We start from the raw sequence: 17,843 nt of genomic DNA, 5'->3' as shown, positions 1-17,843 counted from the left end.
ACACAACCCACCACACTTTGCTTTGACTTCACTTCACTTCAACGACTATCAATCACAATCATCGGAGCTTAATAAGCCGCCCGCCTTGTACGGGCGCTACATACGAAAAGTTACTATCTGAGTAATCAAGCTATTCATCCACAAACAAACATTCATAATGGGTGATCACGAAAGTTCCCAGATCAAACATAGCGAGCATCTGCTGCTTGTAAGTCCGACCCAACCAAGCACCCCATCACCGCCTCTCGATAATAACTGATAGTCAACATCAGGACCAACCGCTCCTTCGCCTCCCTTCCGAACTCCTTCGAAAGAACTTCCGCACGGCACATTTCACAATCGAGAAAGACACAGCCGCCTTAAAGACATTGCTCAAGGATTCAGCCACCGCTGCCGTCTCTGGCCGCGCATCACAGCAAGATGTCCTTCGTAACATCGACGCAATGGTGTCCCGCATGCGAGGTTTGAAGCGCAAACTCAATGCGAGTGCCGCTGAGGAGGCTCGCCTTCATACGCAGACAGCTGCCCGCATCTCACATCTCGACGAACTATACAAGATGGATACGGTGGAGGACGTTAAGTACGAAACATGGAGTAGGAAGAGGCTCGATCGACTTTTGGCAGACTATCTGCTTCGCCATGGATACAACGGTACTGCAAAGGAGCTGGCTGAGCAGCGTGGCATCACCGATCTCGTTGATATCGACACCTTTGTTGCTGCAAGTCGTATCCGAGATTCTCTTCTGAAGCAGAGCGTGGTTGAAGCTCTGGCTTGGTGCACCGATAACAAGAAGGAGTTAAGGAAGATGGAGGTACGTTGCCTATTCTAGAAGCCGCCTCAAGCTTCATATTCTAACTTTTCACAGAGTAAGCTCGAGTTCATGCTTCGCTTTCAACAATATATCGAGCTGGTCCGCTCGCAATCCTCGGCCAAACTCACTGAAGCCATTGCTCACGCAAAGAAACATCTCATTCCCTACCGGGCCACATTCCCCCGAGAAGTCCAGCAGGTCTGTGGCCTGCTTGCTTTCCCCCCCGGTGGTGCATCCGCCGCCGCACCATACGGAGATCTGTATAAGCCTTCCCGCTGGGCTGACCTTGCTGACCTCTTCACAACAACCCACAATCAGCTCCTCGCCCTTCCTGCAGTTCCACTCCTTCACCTAGCACTCTCTTCTGGTCTTTCAGCTCTCAAAACACCTGCATGCCACACGGACCCAATGCACTCATCAGATAGTCCATCTGCTCATAGCACATCCGATATCGCAGCAACAGCTTCAACACTCGGTCACGGCGTTTGTCCCATCTGTTCTACTGAATTGAATGAGCTTGCCCGGAACGTGCCGTACGCCCACCATACTCAGAGTCATGTGGAGCATGATCTCAGACTACTGCCTAACGGTAGCGTCTATGGAAGGGACCGCCTTGAAACACAGGCGAGGAAGAATAACTTGTCTTCTGATCAGGTTAAAGACCTCCGGACAGGCGATATCTTCCCAATCGAGTCACTGAAGAAGGTTTACATTACGTAAAGACTTTATCGTCAGGCACTGATGATATGTAAAAGAAATTTCTAGTCGGTTATTGGCGTTCATTACTGGGCTCGGTGTTCCGGTTTCCATCATATTGTACAGTACAAACTCACAGCGAGCCAGCAGCGTAGACATAGCGCTGCCATCCATCCTTGACAGGCATCATGCCATAGCACAATTTAATTGGACAAGATGAACAACTTTGTGAAGCTCAAATTCAAGGGTGCCAACTCCTAGTTAACCATACAATACAGTATACAACAGCGGCGCCGACACCAACTGACACGTATGATCCCCTTCCAACCGTCCTTCCCTGTCCCTTTTTTTCCGTTGGATTCCTGAAATTTCCGAATGTCATATATCAAAAACGTAACCCTAGGCAGAGTGCATTGGAGCGTGGAGCGGGAAGCGAAGAAGAGCACGATAGCAAGGAGGTGTGATATCTCACTATACAGACCCATTTCATGTAGAAAAGCCAATAATTATGCTTTTGGAATAATGAACGGTCATAATGAAAGAGGAATAGGTTAATGGTAAAAGAGCACAATGCAAGGCATAGAAAACATTAATACTATCGGCATAGTCCAAGCCCTCCCAGTGGGCAAACAGCCCTCGGGGAATGAACCTCTCATCGGTTTCCGCCAAAAGCAAAGTTGCCAAATACACCACCGCCTCCACCAGGAGTCATAGGCCCGGTGTTGATGATACCATTATGCCCTTGGGGTCCCGGGGTGGTGGCTAGCGCAGCATTCGTCGTGTTAGGTGTGCTAGGTCCGTTGCCATTTGTCTGCCCATCATTGCCGCTTTGCTGGTTCATCATTGACATGACAAGGCTGGAATTTGAGTCAGGGAAACCCAAGCCCCAGACCTTGCCAACATGCTCATCAGGGATATCACCGGCAAAGATCTTATCGCGCATAGAGAAGAAGACCTTTCCGGTGAGTAACGAATCGGAGCCTGCTTGGTGGGCAGAGCCAACACGTTTAATCTTGAGGGTTTCGGCAATGTTCTCAAGTCCAGATTTATGCTCAAACTTTTGCAGGATCTCAGTACTACTGGGATCGCTGGGTGTAAGAAGGCCGGAGTTGTGTAACCTGATGGCGTGCTTCATGAGGTGCTTCACGTCGTACGTCGTAGGGAAGTAGAGCTTCATCTTGTGGTCAAAATCGACTTCGTCGTTGGGCAATGGCAAGCAGATAAGGAGCTTGGTCAGGTAGCCGAAATCGTAACCGCCATGGAACGATATCCACTTGACGTTATCGAAGCAGACAAGACCTGAAGGAATCAGAAGAGAGGCGAACTCGTGAGGATCGATGCCATCACGTTCGAGAGCATTAAAGTCGATCCCCGCTTGCTGAAGTGACTCGATCGATTTCTCGTTATACATGTCGTCTTTCAATGAGAACTTAAAGTTGAACTGCCATGAACAAGGGAAGGGAGCATTAGTCGCTGCCCTTTGAGCGGCTGTTCCAAGCTTCAGATCGCTTGTGGGCCGTGGAGGGGGGTCTCGCCGTCTTCGTTAAAGAAAGTGAGCCCTATTTGGATGACCCTTAGCATATCGACGTTGGTTCGTAGGCATTGATAGTGATAATCGCTCTTCCCTCGGAATCCTCCCATGGGCCTTGAAACGACACCTGGAAACTCGGTATCCTTTTCACACCCATTGATTAGCACATCTTCAGAAACGATGCTCATTCCTCAAGCCTTACCATCGCAATGTAAGGATACTTGTCCACCAAGTCTCGCAATACAGCCATTTCTTCGTGCAAGTTGTGCTTCCATACTTCCCGTATTCTACCCTTGTTAGGATGTGACCTGATTCCTGGGTGTTCCATCAACATGTTCTGGTGAACCTGCCCGTGTTGTGGTTGTTGTAGGGCGGCTGCGGGGCCATGGAAACCCATTCTTGCACTTTGACTACCAAATCCTGTATCGGCGAACCCCTGACCATTGAGACCGGCCGTCGTAAATGCATTGCTGTTGGCAGCAGAGAAGGGTCCCAGTTGTGTGTTGGCATTCAGGTACTGGTTCGCGCCCAAGTGGCCACCCTGTTGTTGGGCATGGGAGGGGAAACCGCCCTGGTGATATGGCGCTGCCACAGCAGGCCCCCCACCAAAGCCCCTAAGTTGCGGCGGTGGCATGTGGTTCTGCCCGGGGAAGTGTTTGTTTTTGTTGGAGAGCTGTCTGGTACCAGTGCCTCGGGAACGTTGGAGGGGTTGCCAATGTCTGGCTCCTGAAGGCAAATGCGATGGGCGCCAGTGGTGATTGGAAGTAGTCCTTTGTGATTTGCTTGGTTGTATGTCAGAACTTGAAGGTTCTGAATTCGAAATAAAGCTCCGAGTCGCTGGACTGACCGAGGATGGCCTCTAACGCCCGAATGGTTTCTAACGCGACGATTTGGAGTGATACGTGTTACCTCGACCACCGCGACCGTTGTTCATTGAGGCAGCGCGGGAAGATCGACAAGATTACAAGATCTTTCTCTGATCTTCTTGAGTGGCTGCGATGGCGATAGATGTCGTCGAATGCTGTCGGTGGTTTATGTGATTTCGTTTTGAATGGTGGAGAGGAGTGACGATAGAGATAGAGATATGCGCCGACTATGTTCCTCGTCGGAGATGATAAAAAGGGTTCGCTAGTTACTCGTAGTCGGCCTCTTCCTTGTTAAGATTCTAAAAAAAGCGTCGAATGTCCCTTGGAAGATTCAAAGTCCGAATAAGTCAATTGATGGCATACGTCCTCTAAACTCTGGAGGGCAGAGTGAGGAGGGCGGGAGAATCAATTGGTCCGTGCGTCATATCGGAGGAACCAGTCAACTTTGATCCGATCCATGCATGCTTTTTACTTAACCTACAGTGACGGGGGAGACAGCCAGCATCACTAAGGTCGAATTGGCTCGCTCTCCATTCGCCCATTTCATTTGTCGTCAGATCCAACCACCACCAGAATCTCTCCGTCAGCCCACGATGCTTGCCACGAGGTACGGCGCGCACTCATACAGTTGCTATTACCTCAATTGGCGCAACCAATTGAAGCGAATGAACTCGGTTTGCTAATATATTCTCCATGTAGAGTGCTCCGAGCCGCCGCGGGCGGTCCCAAGCCCAACATCACCGGCTTCAACATGCGGGCGTTCCAAGCATCAACCGGCCAGCCTCGATACGACCCCTGGGAGCGAAAGTCCGTAGTCCCTTGCTGTCACGTATGAACCAAACAGAGCCAATGTACTGACTCTCCCTCGCAGTGAGGCCTGGCGATACCAGGGTCCCTACACACGCTGGAACCGTCTCAAGAGCGGTTTCCCCGGTCTCGGCATCGCGACAGTCGCTTTTACCGCTTACTGCGGATACGAATACTTCTTCCTCGAGGACGAGCACCACCACGGCGAGGCGCATGGAGAGGAGCACCACTAGAGTGCGTGCATACGACGACTGGGGGAGTGGATTTAACTGGAATGCAACTATCCAGTGGTGAGAAGTTTTGTACATATACCTCCCACGGTGAGGACGGTGTTTGATCAGATTATGGAACCATCAATCAAAAGAAATATCAAAACCAAGAAGCAGGACGACCTGCCTCTTTGAGTTCATCATGAACTTGTTGTGGTATTGGAGCGAACTTGAAAGCCGATATGTTGAGGCGCCAAGAACTTTGACACCGGATAGCATGCCTTGTTGGTGACGTTTTATCCTACGAATACCACTCGAATGCTAAGGCTTCCTTTTCTTATCAACGACAACGGTCATTAGTGTGGATGATGTGAAAGACTACTGGTATATTTGCTCACCTTATCAGTCATTAACTGGATCACTCAGCCACTTGTGAAGCTTACGGAGAAGGTGTGCTTTGGTTTTTCGATGAACAAAGCGAAAAGAATGAGGCATGCAAGTTTTATAAATATCTCGAGTCTCGACAAAGAAGTTTGTGAATTGCTATGCAATGAGCCGTCTTCCAAGACAGGTAAACTCGGTTCAAAGGACAACCGCTCATGAAATAATTGTTCAAGATATCAAATTGATTCAATTTGGTGGTTCAAACCATGGTAAAAAGGTATCTCACGAGACTATCCTGTCTCTATGCTAACGAAGGTAAAATCGGTCCTTAGACCCATGCAGAATGGTATCAAATGCCCAGAAACGCCGCCGTATATCCATTTCGGCTGTAGCCCACAACTCCAATAAAAATAAAGAATGGCCATCCAAGGCCACAGAAGAAGGTGCCTTGTAATCATAACGCCGTTTTCCCCGTGTGACACTGCAGCTGAGCACCCATCCCGGGTCTCGCATTAGGCTATCATGGTTCGGGTCGCAGCTCGAGACTGTCTCATAAGCCGAGGCCATTGACAGCATCGAGAGCGCCCTCCACTGCTGTTTCCAATTCCTCCACCCTGTCCTTCAGACCCTTGTTTTCGTCCTTGAGAAGATTGACGGTATCCCAAGCCATACTGGCGGTTTGCCCTTGGCAGTTGAGGCATGTCGTAGGCGCAGGCTTGGGCTTCTCGCTCGACATGCCCCGGATAAGTTTTTGAAATGTGCCCATTTGAGCGTTGTTGCTGTTTCGTGCGGCAGCACCACCAGCGGCACGAGGAGGCTCCAGTGTGACTGGCTTAGGTTGAGTAACAGGACTGATCTCTGATATGCTGGTGCAGATTGTTGGGCTTCGAGATCGCGAGAAGACACTGGCCTCATCTACACTCTCATCATCAGACGAGGTCGAAGTACTCTTTCGCCAGCGTTTTAGTCGGTCCTCATCGACGCCCAGATCTTCTGATACGATCGAAGCTGCTGAGGTGATATTCTCTTTCTCGCCATTAGTCGCCTCATCTGCTCGGTCCTTTTCATTTGCCAAACGGTTAAGCAAGTACTCGATCATAGCATCTCGCTCTGCCATCTGGGTAGCCTGTTCCTCCAGCTGCTTCTCGAGCTGTTGGACCCTGGTTTCAGCTTCACTTTTGTTGAAATTTTGAACATCACGCTCAGCCTGAAGTTCCCTGAATTCTGTTGTGCGTTGCTCATAAGCAGCCTGGAACTTGCTCAGCAGACCGGTAGCGTTCATCTGCAGATTCTTGAAGGCGGATGGCGAGAAAGCTGTGCCTTCGACGGGAAGACCGTTGGGGAAAAGGCCCTTCTCGATGTCGAGATTTATCAGGGCCTCATTTTGTTCTTCTGAGGGACAAGCAGTAGGTGAAGCCGTAAGAGAACCGAAAAAGTTGAATCGAGAAGAAGTTGGTGTGGATGGCTTGGCCGAGGATGTGCTGCGTCGTCGAGTTTCTGGGGCGGTTGTGGACAAAGGTGAAGGTGCATTAGATCGAGAGAACCAAGTTGAGAACCCATTTCGAGGAGCTTCCTCCACAACAGCAGGCAAACTTGACCGAGTTTTGGAGGCAGTAGGCCTCTTATCGCCGGTGAACGACATGTCGACAGAAAGTGGTCTGGGCTGACCACTGGAGATCTTGTAGAGCTGCGATTCAACGTCCAAGTTGTTGTCGGTCAAGTTGATGGAGTGACGCAGAGGTGACTGAAGTTTGGGAGAAGTAGGCTCTACATGAAGACCAGGATCGCGGGTTCGTACAGAAGAACTGGGAGGGTGGTGAGCTGTCGTAGGAGGTGTTAATGAGAGAGGAGCCAGAGGAGGACTTGAACGGGGAGTCGACTGAGAAGCGCTGGGTGTCTTGAGAGCCGCGGGGGAAAGGCGGAGAGAAGTTGTTTCTGATAGATTGTTGTTTTTAGGTTTGTTTGTCACAGCAGCTCGCCTCCGGGCGGTCGAGGCGCGAACACTGGAGCCATACGACGCTTGGGAGCTTGGCCCCGTTAGACGCGAATGATATTCGATGGGAAACTGTCCATGCTCCTCCTCGGCAGCTCGATCCTCAACGAGCCCCTGGGGATCCAGAGGCTGCATAATCGCTAATGTTTCGGTTCCAAGGGGTTTGGGAGATTTGATGGAACAGGGGTCCAGAGAAAGGAACCCAGTTTGACAAGCACTAGAAGAACGCTAGTAGCGGCGATCGTATTGATATATATTAGGTGGAGAGTTCTCCAAATCGATTATGTCGAGGGAGAGCGGTGGGGGAGTTTGTGGTGGAAAGAAGAGAGTTGGCGATGGGTGAACGGTGGTTTATGGCGGGAGAGGAGGCCATAGATATTAACCTTAACACCACAGTTTGTTGCGCGGGGCCGGGTTCGGTTGAGGAGGAGCCGACTGTACCTATAGTAACACCCAAGAACCAGGCCCTACACCTCCTCCACTCCGCGGATAGACGGGTATGGTTGGGTAACTTGGGTGGGATGCTTTGATGGTGGATTTGTTTGGACATCATTGGGTGGTTGAGGCATCTGAGGGGTCCTCTAATGCCTAACAAACTTGTACCAATGGGGTAATTCTGCAGCTCCAAGTTGACACAGCTCCGAAAGACTATCAGGTCCATCTATAAAGGATGACCGTATCTGCATTTCTGAGAAAGACGTTCCAATTATCTTTGAAACCCTTTCCGGAATAAACACTGCAAAATGTCGTCTCATAGTGTCTCACTACCAACAATTGGCGAGCAAGCCAGCCGAGCTTGGTAACGCCCTAGCGTTGATCCCTAAACGCTAAGGAATGCAAAGACACGCCACTGTCTCGAGAAGCACTTTATCATTGTAGGCTTGACGTAGCTGGAGGTTGGTCTGGTCTCATCCACGTAGATAGTACGTCGTTAGTAGAATCATGAATTACATTTTCATGACAATGACTGATCAAGGGATCTTGACTCAATATTGGCCTTTAGTGAAATTCCCTCGTTCTCGAGCCGAGTCCCTGAAACTGAGCCCATAATAATGGTCACAGGATAAGGCACTGAAGGATCAATGCAACCAACCTTACCCATATAAATCATGCAGTATCACTATCACCTGCATAACACTACTGCATAAAGGAGCCCTTCCCGAACGGCTTCAACGTCCCCGCACGTCTTTGTCTCGCCCTGCCCTGTAGTCTAGGCTGTCCTACACGGGAACCTGCAGAAATGTAAAAGCAAAGTTTTTACCTTAATCTAGGTTCATAGGGCCATCTCAAGCTTTTCCATGCGTTTTCACCCTTCAGCCCACAAGCCTGGCCAAACTCTGACCACTTCTTGGCAAGTCCAGGCCGTTCCCTTCTCCATCTGGTTCCTTAACCTCATCCTAGAACAGGAACAAACTTTCGCGCCGGCACGTTGATGAACTTGATCGCCACGATCTATAGCGCCTTGTGGCGGCACAAGATCAAGAGGCCCCGGAAGAGATCTCCCTTCGATTTTGCATGATCGTTGATGTCTTTCATGCCAACGACTGTCGCGGGCTATCCTCAGTATGATGGAAACTTGGATGTACGGTATGCTCTCTGATTGTTTTACTAGACATTCTGTTATATTGGTATCCAAAAGACACCATATTTGCTTACCTAGAGAGTGGTAAGAATTCTAGGCTTTTGTTTGTGCCCACTACCTGGCTACAGGTACAGTCGACAGGGCGACCTGGACGATAAACTATGGCGTCAAGTTGCCTCCGTCATCTCAAAGTTGTGAATGGTTGATCATTGTGGAGTTTATAGACACAGTCTAGGCCTAGGGCGCTGGAGTAAAGTCTCCAGCGTCTAGTTACTACTAAGTAACCTTGGTCTTTCGGCCGCTTTGGGATGAATGGTATTGGCGACTATCTACCACACAAATACCAGCTCTTCTTCAGCTGGATCATTTTGACAAATGAGAGCCCCGCGTTCCGTTAATACAGACTGTCGTCACAATCCTACCTCCTAACCTTGCTTAAACACCTTCATTCGGCCTGATCCTCTTCTCATTAGTCGTGACGTTCCACCATCTTCGTCATTGCCCTCGTTTGCGGAAACTCCAATTTCATGCTTCCACTACCTTAGTAGGTAGGCAACTCATACTCTATAGCTGATTCAAACGAAGCAACAACCTGGAGGCGGTTCTCTGGACTTGTGCCCACAAATTCTCAACCTACGAGGCAAGAATGGACTGACTCAGGACGGTGCTGGGAACTTTCCTTACCTACCTAGGTATCTTTCCCCTTGCAAGTATTTTCTCCTAAGCATCTAGTTGAAATGCTTCTACTTGACTATCACCCACTGAGTCGCATCTGCATGTTCTACATAGTACTCAACAGACCGATGTTGGACTTATAAGTCCTTTCACACGTGAATGGAACTGCCTACCGTACCCAGGTGTTCAAATTGGTTTCCTATTGTGTCAATGTGACTGCCTGCAAAGGGTTTTATATTTGCCTATAAGTTAAAGTTGCTTCGGATACCTTCATTGCGATTGCCTCCAATGTCCAGAACTCAAATTTTGCAGGCAGGTTCTCTGGTGAATTGGTCGAAGACAGCAAGAAGGCAGGATATCTCAACTCCAAAAGAATCGAGAAGCCCTGGCTAAGGCGAATTCGTTGCTTGGTCGTGAGAGATAAAGGTCCCAGGCATTGGAAAAACTTCAGCACCCCGAACCATAATGTAGATATTAATACAACAACCAGAATGTTGAGGGCAACTCAGTCTTAGGTAGCGCCTAGGTAAGGTATCTTATGATATCTCAGGTACCTTGGATATTGTGGAAGTTACGGATAACACTCCAGGACTGTCAACTTCTTTCGCCCATGAAGTCATTTGCAACTGCCTCCATCAACATCCTTTTCATGTCCGATGAAGGAAGGTGCCCGGACGTCGAGGGATGAATAAAACCACCCGCTTTCTCTCTCCCGTCCTCTCTGAGCTCTTCTTCTTCTCCATCATCTTCGTCGTCTTCTTTCTTGGTATTCAAAGCATTATCAACGCCTACCATTGTCCGATATCACTACACTTCATCACCTATCAGGCTTTTTATGTTCCCCTGTGTAATGATGAATCAACCGACAGGTCCCAGGATCGCTGGCCGCATGGGCGGCACCATCCTCCAGGCTTTCCTTCTCCTCTACGCCATCACCAATTTCTTTACATGTATCCTCAGCGCGATCACTGCCTGCCAGTACTTAACAAGACGAGACAATGTCTCCTCTGTCGTGCTAAGCCGGATGAACAGGAGCAAAATTTTCCTGACCGCAAATGACCTCAGACACGAGGGTTTCTCACTTAATGAGTCTGATGCCATCACCTTCTATCCGCGCAGACTTTTGAGGGACTCGAGACTACCCTACCTGCTCCTCGCTGCTGTGGCCGGGGTCACGTGGATCATCGCCTCCATCACCCTTCTGTTCCTCTTCACCAAGATTCGACACTTCAACCACCGCGCTGCCCGCTACGTCTTCAGGGTTATAGGCGTGGCAACCTTCGTATTCTTGGTCATCTTCTACCTCACCTGGGCCAATACTTTGAACTTTAACTTCCCCTTCACTTTTGGTTGGCGTCTAGGCAAGGCAACAGTCATTGTTGCACACATTAACCTGTAAGTGTGGTTATGGCAGGGTAGGGACATCTACCCAACTACTGACCATATCGCCAGGCTGCTCGGCTTCTTTATCACTTTGCTGGCTGCTGTTCTGGACACGCCGAAAGACTGGGCGGAGCCTCCGCCTACTGGCCCCAATAGTCGCCGAACTAGCCAGGGATAATGGCTAACCTCGAACAACTGAGAAAGAGCCCAGGTGACGGTTTTGTGTGGACGTCTTGAAGTCAGGAGTTTGGTTGGTTGTTATCATCATTATGTTCGGTTGGGCGTATGGTTGGTGCAGGCTGCAAGTATCTTTACCACGGTAGACGGTAGTGTGTTTATTCGAAAATCCTTTCCTTGTTCTTTCAATATGACAGTTCTTGTGATCATGAAGCCCTGTCGGATTCTAAGTCAGTAGACGGGCCAAACAAGCAATAAAATCCCAGCACATAATGATCAGCCAGCATCTTCTAACGGGTATATTGCCATCATTCCATATAACTAAAAGCCAAAGACCTCGATACATCGTGTTCTCTTCTATGCATATCTACAAACCATCTCAGCGCAACTCAACCGAAGGAAAGTAGCGAGGTCCTGCGAAACCTCGAGCCAAGACAGTTTGTATATCAATATTGCTCGTGGGGTCGTGGTGAGAGCTCCACATCTTGAGGAGTATAAATCGACCTGATACAGGCGGGTCGAAGCGGATTGTGCATTTGCTCTTCTTCTTCTCGATGTTGAACCGGGCATGCGGAGAGAGGAGTTGACCACCGCCAACAGCTCGAACAGCGTCTTGCGTGGCAGAGGCGTGAGCTTCCCAAGCTTCAGTGAGGGAGAATGATCGGTTTGAGCGATCGTGATCGCGTTCCCGCTCTCGCTCTCTTTCTCGTTCCCTCTCTCTTTCGCGGCGACGTGAATATGGAGGATCAAACCCTGGGCCGCTGGTATTGGCAGCACTACTGTAGAGGCGCCAATGGGAGGGATGGTGGTCGTCAAGGTATTCAGGATCAAAGGGGTTGCCGTCTCCATCAGAGTCAGAGTCGAGGGTTTCGAAAGGGAGGGAGCCGATGCGGTTGGGTGCACGGCGTAGGAAACGAGGGCCGTCAAAATCGTCGTCTTCGTCGTCGCTGCACTCAGTAGTGACTCGGAAGTCGGGGAGGTTGGAGGCGAACTCTTCAGGCATCTGTGGTGTCCGTGGTTCGTAATCATCGGCGTTGGTGCGGTAGGGGTATGCTGGCCGAGACCTCGTGGTCGTAGTGCCATTCTCATGGTGCTGTACTGATATTATTTCAGTTGGGATGGGCTGCAGAACTCTCGAGTCCCCATCATGAGTTGGCTCATTCGATGGCTGTGCATATTGAATTTGGTACTGGGCTGTTCGGTTGAGCACTTCGTCTTGGTTCATAGCCACAAAGACCATTCCCTCTCTCACGCTGTTGCAGAATTAGCCATGTTGTCCGGATCATGCTGTAACGCATGGGACAACATACGGATGTGAATAGTTGGACGATGCAGGCGCCTTGATGACCAACTCCTGGAGAGTAAAAACGGTGCCACCCTGATGTCTCAATACTATGTTGCATCTGTTTCCCTTTGTGCAGTACACCGATGTGTCGTTCTTGAGGATATTCTCGGCGGCGTACGATAACTCATTGGAGAACATGCCCCCATCACAGCTGACGATCTCCATCTTGAGATCTCCTTGCTCGACCTGGCCATACTTGCCATAACGAAAGCCTCGTAAGGCCGGCGCGAGGCGATCAGAATCCAGCTTCCGGCGCTTGTGTCGTCGATTCGAGTCAGGGAGATCTGAGGGACGGAGTGGAGGAGAGAAGTTGGGTGGCATGAGCGGAGGCGTGAGGCTTGGGTGGTGTTGAAGATCGAGAAGGGCCCGCAGGTGTGAGTTGGCTTCCTCGAGGTGTCGATCGAGGTCTTCGAGATTGGAAGGTCTGGTGTTCTCGGCGGCGGTGGCAGCCCGCATGCGGTCAGTACGTCGAGAAGTCGGCCAGCCGTCGTCCATGGGCCGTTCAAAGTCGTCGAAGCCGGAGCCGGGGCCGGGGGCTCTGTTCTCCAGGTTCCGGATGCGGTCGGCGCGGCGTGAAGCAGCTGACCAGTGCCGGGACTGAGGACGGTTGGAAGAAGTCGGCGAGGGGCTGTCTCGGTCGCGATCTCGCTGGGCGTGGGCGAGGGCTCTCAGAGAGGGCAGTCGAGGCGGTATGGGAAGCGGTGGAAAGTCGTCGAGGGGTTCTCGAGAATGGCGATGGTGGGAGTTTGATCCCGGCCGGCCAGACATTTTGTATGTATATGATGTATGAATTAACAGCGGGACTGGGGGGGTTTCACTAGTCGGTGGGCGGTTATGGCTATGGCTATGGCTCTGACTATGAGTGTGGATATGGATGTGGTTATGGTTGGATGTGAGTTATGACGTGGGGTTGAACTGAAGCGAAGCGAATAGATAGCCTGGAGGATGGCCGCTGATGGTCCCGTCTTTTGTCAGATGAAATGTGACGAAAATAGTAATGATGACGGTTTAATGAGTAGTCGTTAATCGTTGTCGTCCAAGTGACAGCAGTTAAGCAGTATTGGCGTAAGGTACACTTGGCTCACTGTGAGTAACTCCTTGATCTCGTAGTGAGTTAGGTGAGTAGAATCCCCAAATCACAGTGATTTTGGTGTCTTCTTGATGGCGACAATGTGTTGAGCAATAAGGTAGGCTAGTGATTAGATACTGTGCGAATGACTCTGCTGTGGGGGGTTTTATGTCAGTCAATCATTGGCCTTTGCTTTTCGCTGAGCCGCCCTACCTGTCATTTCATGCTCATCCTGGACATAGGCAATACAGGTATTATGCGCCTTTTTTCTCTCTTCTTCTACCTGGCAGTTTTTCTGCTGCTGCCAAGGTTGTATTCCAGCTAAAGGTCAGGCGTGCCACGGCACATGAGCCCTGACTCTGAGCGAAAGTCGCCGTTCTTTGGCGGGGGCGAGCGGAGAGGGCGGGCTCACCATGAATGAGACGGCGTGATAGCAAAGACGCCAATAAAGCCGAATAATCGTTGATAGTTTAGATTTGGCGGTAGCGGTGAGATGTTGTAGCAAACATTTGGTTGGGTTAGTATGCAAAGCCTCTAATAGAGAAAAAGACAGATCCTTTGTGAGAGGTGACAGTTAAAAAAGAAATGTCAGAGCCAGGGCCGGGCTGGCTGACCTTTTGAGCCGTCCATGATGGTCTGGGGGGATAAAGGCGGTAAAAGCCACATCAAGGGATAGGCCATAACTTTGAGTCCCAGCACTGTATCCGTTCGTCCAGAATCTCAATTCGAGTAAGGGTCAGGTTCTTATATGCACTGTAGTCAGTTTATAGTAAGAACCTTGGTCTGGTGTTGCAGCATGGCTGAACTCGTACCAACTATGTGTAACATTGTGCGAGTATCATGCTGCATCCAACTACCAGGGCAAATGGCAAACAACTCAATTGTTAACAGTCCGATGTTATTATCAAAACCTGATCCTCAGTCACGCATGCATTCTTAGTTTTTCTGTTGTACCAAATGTACGTGAAGCATGCACCCAAGTCACCTATTTCCCCATACCGACTGCCTGCGAATACTGCATAATTATCAAAGTTTGTTCTTTGGCGACGGGCATTTCCCTTCCAGTTTGGGAAGAAACTGAAGAGGGAAGAGAGGATACCTCGTGTCATCCCCCTGCAACACAGCTGTACATGATATGCTTGCATCAAGTAGACGCAAGTCATGTCCCTGTAACATCAACTTCTTGACCTAGTTAGCCTCTTTCTCTCTATAAGGAAAGTAATGATATATTTAAAACCGTATAGTTGTTAAGCAATAACTGAAAACCGCCTTTTTTTTGTCCTGCCATCTAATATCATTTCCTCAACGTCTCTGCTGGTTGAATGCGAGAGGTACCTCAGGTTCTCATGTTTCATTGATTGCACGTGATATTCAGGTACCCTTTTGATACCACCCATACCACCCATCGCCCTACAGCAGCCTTGAATTCCCCAGAGCGCGTTAGAGACCCACCAAGTGGTACCTACAGCAAGTACCCATGTCGATCCCACTAACAATTTCATCCAGCCTATCCAATCATTCCAGGGCCAGCTCACTAACCTCATAACTTCTTGACGTGAAAGCCAACATTCAACCAAGTCTTGATAGGCATCTTCAGCCTCTTTTTTAAACAATCAAGCAAACAAGACAAGACAAGACAAGGCATACGTACATACATACCCGCCCGCGGTCCTCTCTCAGGTGGATGCGCGCGCCGTAGATGAACAGTGCTTTTGTTGACCGGGAGAAGCTGAATCTCACCCAGCGGGCTGGGCCTTTTCTATCACGCGTCTTCGCCTCATCTCATCCATAACAAGGCCCTGCGATATCGCTCTACGGTCTTTCAGCCTTGCGCTGCGATAAACCACAATCTCGGCACTTTATTCGCTTGGTTACATCTCATTAACTCTATCCTCCGACTTCACCTCGAATCTATCTCCGATGGACAACTCAAATCAGGATCAAGGCCAGCCTCAAGCTGCGCCCCAAGCACAACAGCTCCCGAATGCTTCAGCGCAAGAGGGAATTCCTCAAATGGATGCTACCGCTAACATCAACGTCAACGGCAATGGCATTCCCCAGCTACCAGAGCATCTCCTCAACCCAATGAATCCTGAGGCGCTGAGCATGTTGGCCGATCCCTCACTCATGGCTGATCCCTCCATGATGGCCATGCAGATGCCTCTGGCTAACCCTTCATTTATGATGCAACCTGGGATGGGCTTACCGAATGGTCAAAATGGCTTCAGTCTTCCCGTGGCCCCCCCTGCTACTGTCAGCGCTGGTGAGTTCTGCGCGCGCAAATCACATCTGAACAAACCATTTCTAACATGCGCCAGATGAGGTCGCTTTGTATGACCGTCAGATCCGCCTCTGGGGCATGGCTGCACAGGCAAAGATCCAAAGCGCAAACATCCTTCTCATCACCATCAAGGCCCTCGCCAATGAAATCGCAAAGAATCTTGTCCTTGCTGGGGTCGGCTCTCTCACTCTCCTGGATAGTGCTACTGTTACCGAAGCAGACCGAGGCGCGCAATTCTTCATCCCTGATGGTGAAGATGTTATCGGACAGAACCGCGCTCAAGTCGCCAGCGCCGCTCTGCAGAAACTCAACCCTCGTGTTCGTGTTCACGTCGATACAGAAGGCGTCAAGACCAAGGGACCAAGCTACTTTGCTGCCTACGATATTGTCATTGCGACTGATCTTGACCCTGAGTCTTTCAATATCATCAATACTGCCACACGCCTGAACTGCAAGGCCTTCTACGCTGCCGGTTGCCATGGTCTCTATGGTTTCATCTTCAGCGATCTTATCGAACACGACTATGTCATCCAGCGTGACCTCGGAAACGTGCCCACGCCCATCGGCCCAGAAACTCGTACTCGCACTATCGTCGATGTCCAGACACGAAAGGAGGGTCCCAAGACTATTGAGTCTGTCACCAAGCGCGAGCTCTACTCCACATGGTTCCTCGCCAGTGACGTTGCTGTTCTTCCTACCGAGTACACCCAATCCAAGCGACGACTCAAGAGTGTTACCCCTGCCCTGTCTTGTCTACGTGCTCTCTGGGAATTTATGCAGATCCAGAACGGCCGAGTCCCCAGCAATCGCGATGACCTTAAGCTGTTCACGCAGATCGCCACTCAGAAGCACAAGGCTCTTGGCCTCCCCAGTGAAACGCTCCGCCCCGAGTTTCTGCGCAGCTTCCTCCAGAACCTCGTCAGCGAAATTTCCCCTGTTGCCGCCATCCTCGGTGGTCAACTTGCTCAGGACGTCATCAACGTCCTCGGACAAACCCAACAGCCTATTCAGAACATGGTTGTCTTCGATGGCACAACCATGGAGGCGCTTATGTACCCTCTGCACCCAGAAGGCTCACTCGGTGCATCACAGCTCACCGACCATACTGTTCCCAACGGCGGTGCGCCTATGATGTTGGGTGGTATGGATGCTCTGCCCTTGGGTCTTGATCCAACTGCCATGGGGGCACTGCCTCACCACAACAACCCCATCATGATTCCCACTGGCCTTCCTCAGAATGGCAATCTTATCCCTATGCCCGACGGCTCCCTTGCCGATCCTACACAGCAATTCAATGCCGCAATGCAGGTGCCTCAGCAGCCTGTCCAAGGGCACACAGCACAGGTCACAGCTGAGCAGACCACTCAGGAGACACCGGCAAACCCCAGTGCCTCGGAATCGAAGGAGTAGATTCGCCATATCGCCGACATACATCTAGAAGGACTTGTCGCAGTGATTTGTAAGATCTTGGACAGGGCACTGGAGGGGGATAAACATTTCGCCCGTACTATATTATAATTTGATCCGATCTCGAAAGTCAATAGAGGAGACTCCAGTTAAGGAGATGAAAGACTTGGGGATAGACAATACCTCTGTATACTAAATACGACTACTCACGCATGACATCCAAGGCGCCCTGAAAGATTTGATGTAATAATGAACATTCGGTTGTATCTCCAGGCTAAACACCCCAGCTGGAATTGCAAGCTTAAGAACATATCACAATTGCGATCATTGGCACAGTTACCCAATTATCACAGTGCTTTCAGCTGATTGACTCTATTGAGCTCTACCAAAGTAGGTAAGCAGACCTAGCTGATATATAATGGGGTATGTCCACGTTGCCCTGATGCTTTTGTATTCCTGTGTCCTTCCAAAAAACCATGATCGCCTTGTCGTCGCCTCATTCTTCTCCTTGAGAGGCGGATATCGGCCCCTTCCATTGCATTCAGTGGGGCTGCGATCAAAAGCCATGTGTGATTCGCGTCCAATTCGCACTCATTTCATTTCATACAGCAAGCAGGAAGCCAAAT

At 50.1% G+C, this 17,843-nt stretch overlaps 8 protein-coding genes across 8 annotated transcripts; 4 read left to right on the top strand and 4 right to left on the bottom strand.

The window, feature by feature from the left end:
• Positions 1-157: 157 nt before the first annotated feature.
• On the top strand, positions 158-1,532 carry BKA55DRAFT_541682 (CTLH/CRA C-terminal to lish motif domain-containing protein; the record flags this gene model as incomplete). The annotated part of the gene is made up of 3 exons (XM_046190400.1): positions 158-208; positions 273-812; positions 867-1,532. 3 exons carry the CDS (start codon positions 158-160, stop codon positions 1,530-1,532), a joined length of 1,257 nt encoding a protein of 418 aa, XP_046046917.1.
• A 116-nt stretch (positions 1,533-1,648) lies between these two features.
• Positions 1,649-2,076, bottom strand: BKA55DRAFT_94453 (uncharacterized protein). The gene has a single exon (XM_046201693.1). The coding sequence runs from the start codon at positions 1,991-1,993 to the stop codon at positions 1,766-1,768; it is 228 nt and encodes a 75-aa protein (XP_046046916.1). The 5' UTR covers positions 1,994-2,076; the 3' UTR covers positions 1,649-1,765.
• An 84-nt stretch (positions 2,077-2,160) lies between these two features.
• Positions 2,161-3,673, bottom strand: BKA55DRAFT_595858 (ribonuclease H-like domain-containing protein; the record flags this gene model as incomplete). Its single annotated transcript, XM_046195864.1, has 3 exons — positions 2,161-3,006; positions 3,081-3,182; positions 3,242-3,673. The coding sequence occupies 3 exons, from the start codon at positions 3,671-3,673 to the stop codon at positions 2,161-2,163; spliced, it is 1,380 nt and encodes a 459-aa protein (XP_046046915.1).
• An 825-nt stretch (positions 3,674-4,498) lies between these two features.
• On the top strand, positions 4,499-4,945 carry BKA55DRAFT_692585 (NADH-ubiquinone oxidoreductase B12 subunit family-domain-containing protein; the record flags this gene model as incomplete). Its single annotated transcript, XM_046199799.1, has 3 exons — positions 4,499-4,512; positions 4,605-4,712; positions 4,777-4,945. The coding sequence occupies 3 exons, from the start codon at positions 4,499-4,501 to the stop codon at positions 4,943-4,945; spliced, it is 291 nt and encodes a 96-aa protein (XP_046046914.1).
• A 455-nt stretch (positions 4,946-5,400) lies between these two features.
• BKA55DRAFT_94436 (uncharacterized protein) lies at positions 5,401-7,533 on the bottom strand. Its single transcript, XM_046201692.1, has one exon. It carries the CDS (start codon positions 7,431-7,433, stop codon positions 5,856-5,858), a length of 1,578 nt encoding a protein of 525 aa, XP_046046913.1. The 5' UTR covers positions 7,434-7,533; the 3' UTR covers positions 5,401-5,855.
• A 2,875-nt stretch (positions 7,534-10,408) lies between these two features.
• BKA55DRAFT_517341 (uncharacterized protein) lies at positions 10,409-11,116 on the top strand (the record flags this gene model as incomplete). The annotated part of the gene is made up of 2 exons (XM_046188182.1): positions 10,409-10,950; positions 11,008-11,116. The coding sequence occupies 2 exons, from the start codon at positions 10,409-10,411 to the stop codon at positions 11,114-11,116; spliced, it is 651 nt and encodes a 216-aa protein (XP_046046912.1).
• A 378-nt stretch (positions 11,117-11,494) lies between these two features.
• On the bottom strand, positions 11,495-13,228 carry BKA55DRAFT_541678 (uncharacterized protein; the record flags this gene model as incomplete). The annotated part of the gene is made up of 2 exons (XM_046190399.1): positions 11,495-12,368; positions 12,426-13,228. The coding sequence occupies 2 exons, from the start codon at positions 13,226-13,228 to the stop codon at positions 11,495-11,497; spliced, it is 1,677 nt and encodes a 558-aa protein (XP_046046911.1).
• A 2,221-nt stretch (positions 13,229-15,449) lies between these two features.
• BKA55DRAFT_517209 (uncharacterized protein) lies at positions 15,450-17,220 on the top strand (the record flags this gene model as incomplete). Its single annotated transcript, XM_046188161.1, has 2 exons — positions 15,450-15,792; positions 15,848-17,220. 2 exons carry the CDS (start codon positions 15,450-15,452, stop codon positions 17,218-17,220), a joined length of 1,716 nt encoding a protein of 571 aa, XP_046046910.1.
• Positions 17,221-17,843: the final 623 nt, after the last annotated feature.

Source organism: Fusarium redolens (assembly GCF_020744475.1).
Source record: "Fusarium redolens strain MPI-CAGE-AT-0023 chromosome Unknown BKA55scaffold_12, whole genome shotgun sequence".
NCBI classification, from domain to species: Eukaryota; Fungi; Ascomycota; class Sordariomycetes; order Hypocreales; family Nectriaceae; genus Fusarium; species Fusarium redolens.
This window is presented reverse-complemented; position numbering and strand designations above follow the sequence as displayed.

What these genes read in the sequence shown, in the direction of transcription:
- BKA55DRAFT_94453 (XM_046201693.1), bottom strand. Translation starts at nt 1,993, where the DNA reads ATGGGTCTGTATAGTGAGATATCACACCTCCTTGCTATCGTGCTCTTC.
- BKA55DRAFT_94436 (XM_046201692.1), bottom strand. Translation starts at nt 7,433, where the DNA reads ATGCAGCCTCTGGATCCCCAGGGGCTCGTTGAGGATCGAGCTGCCGAG.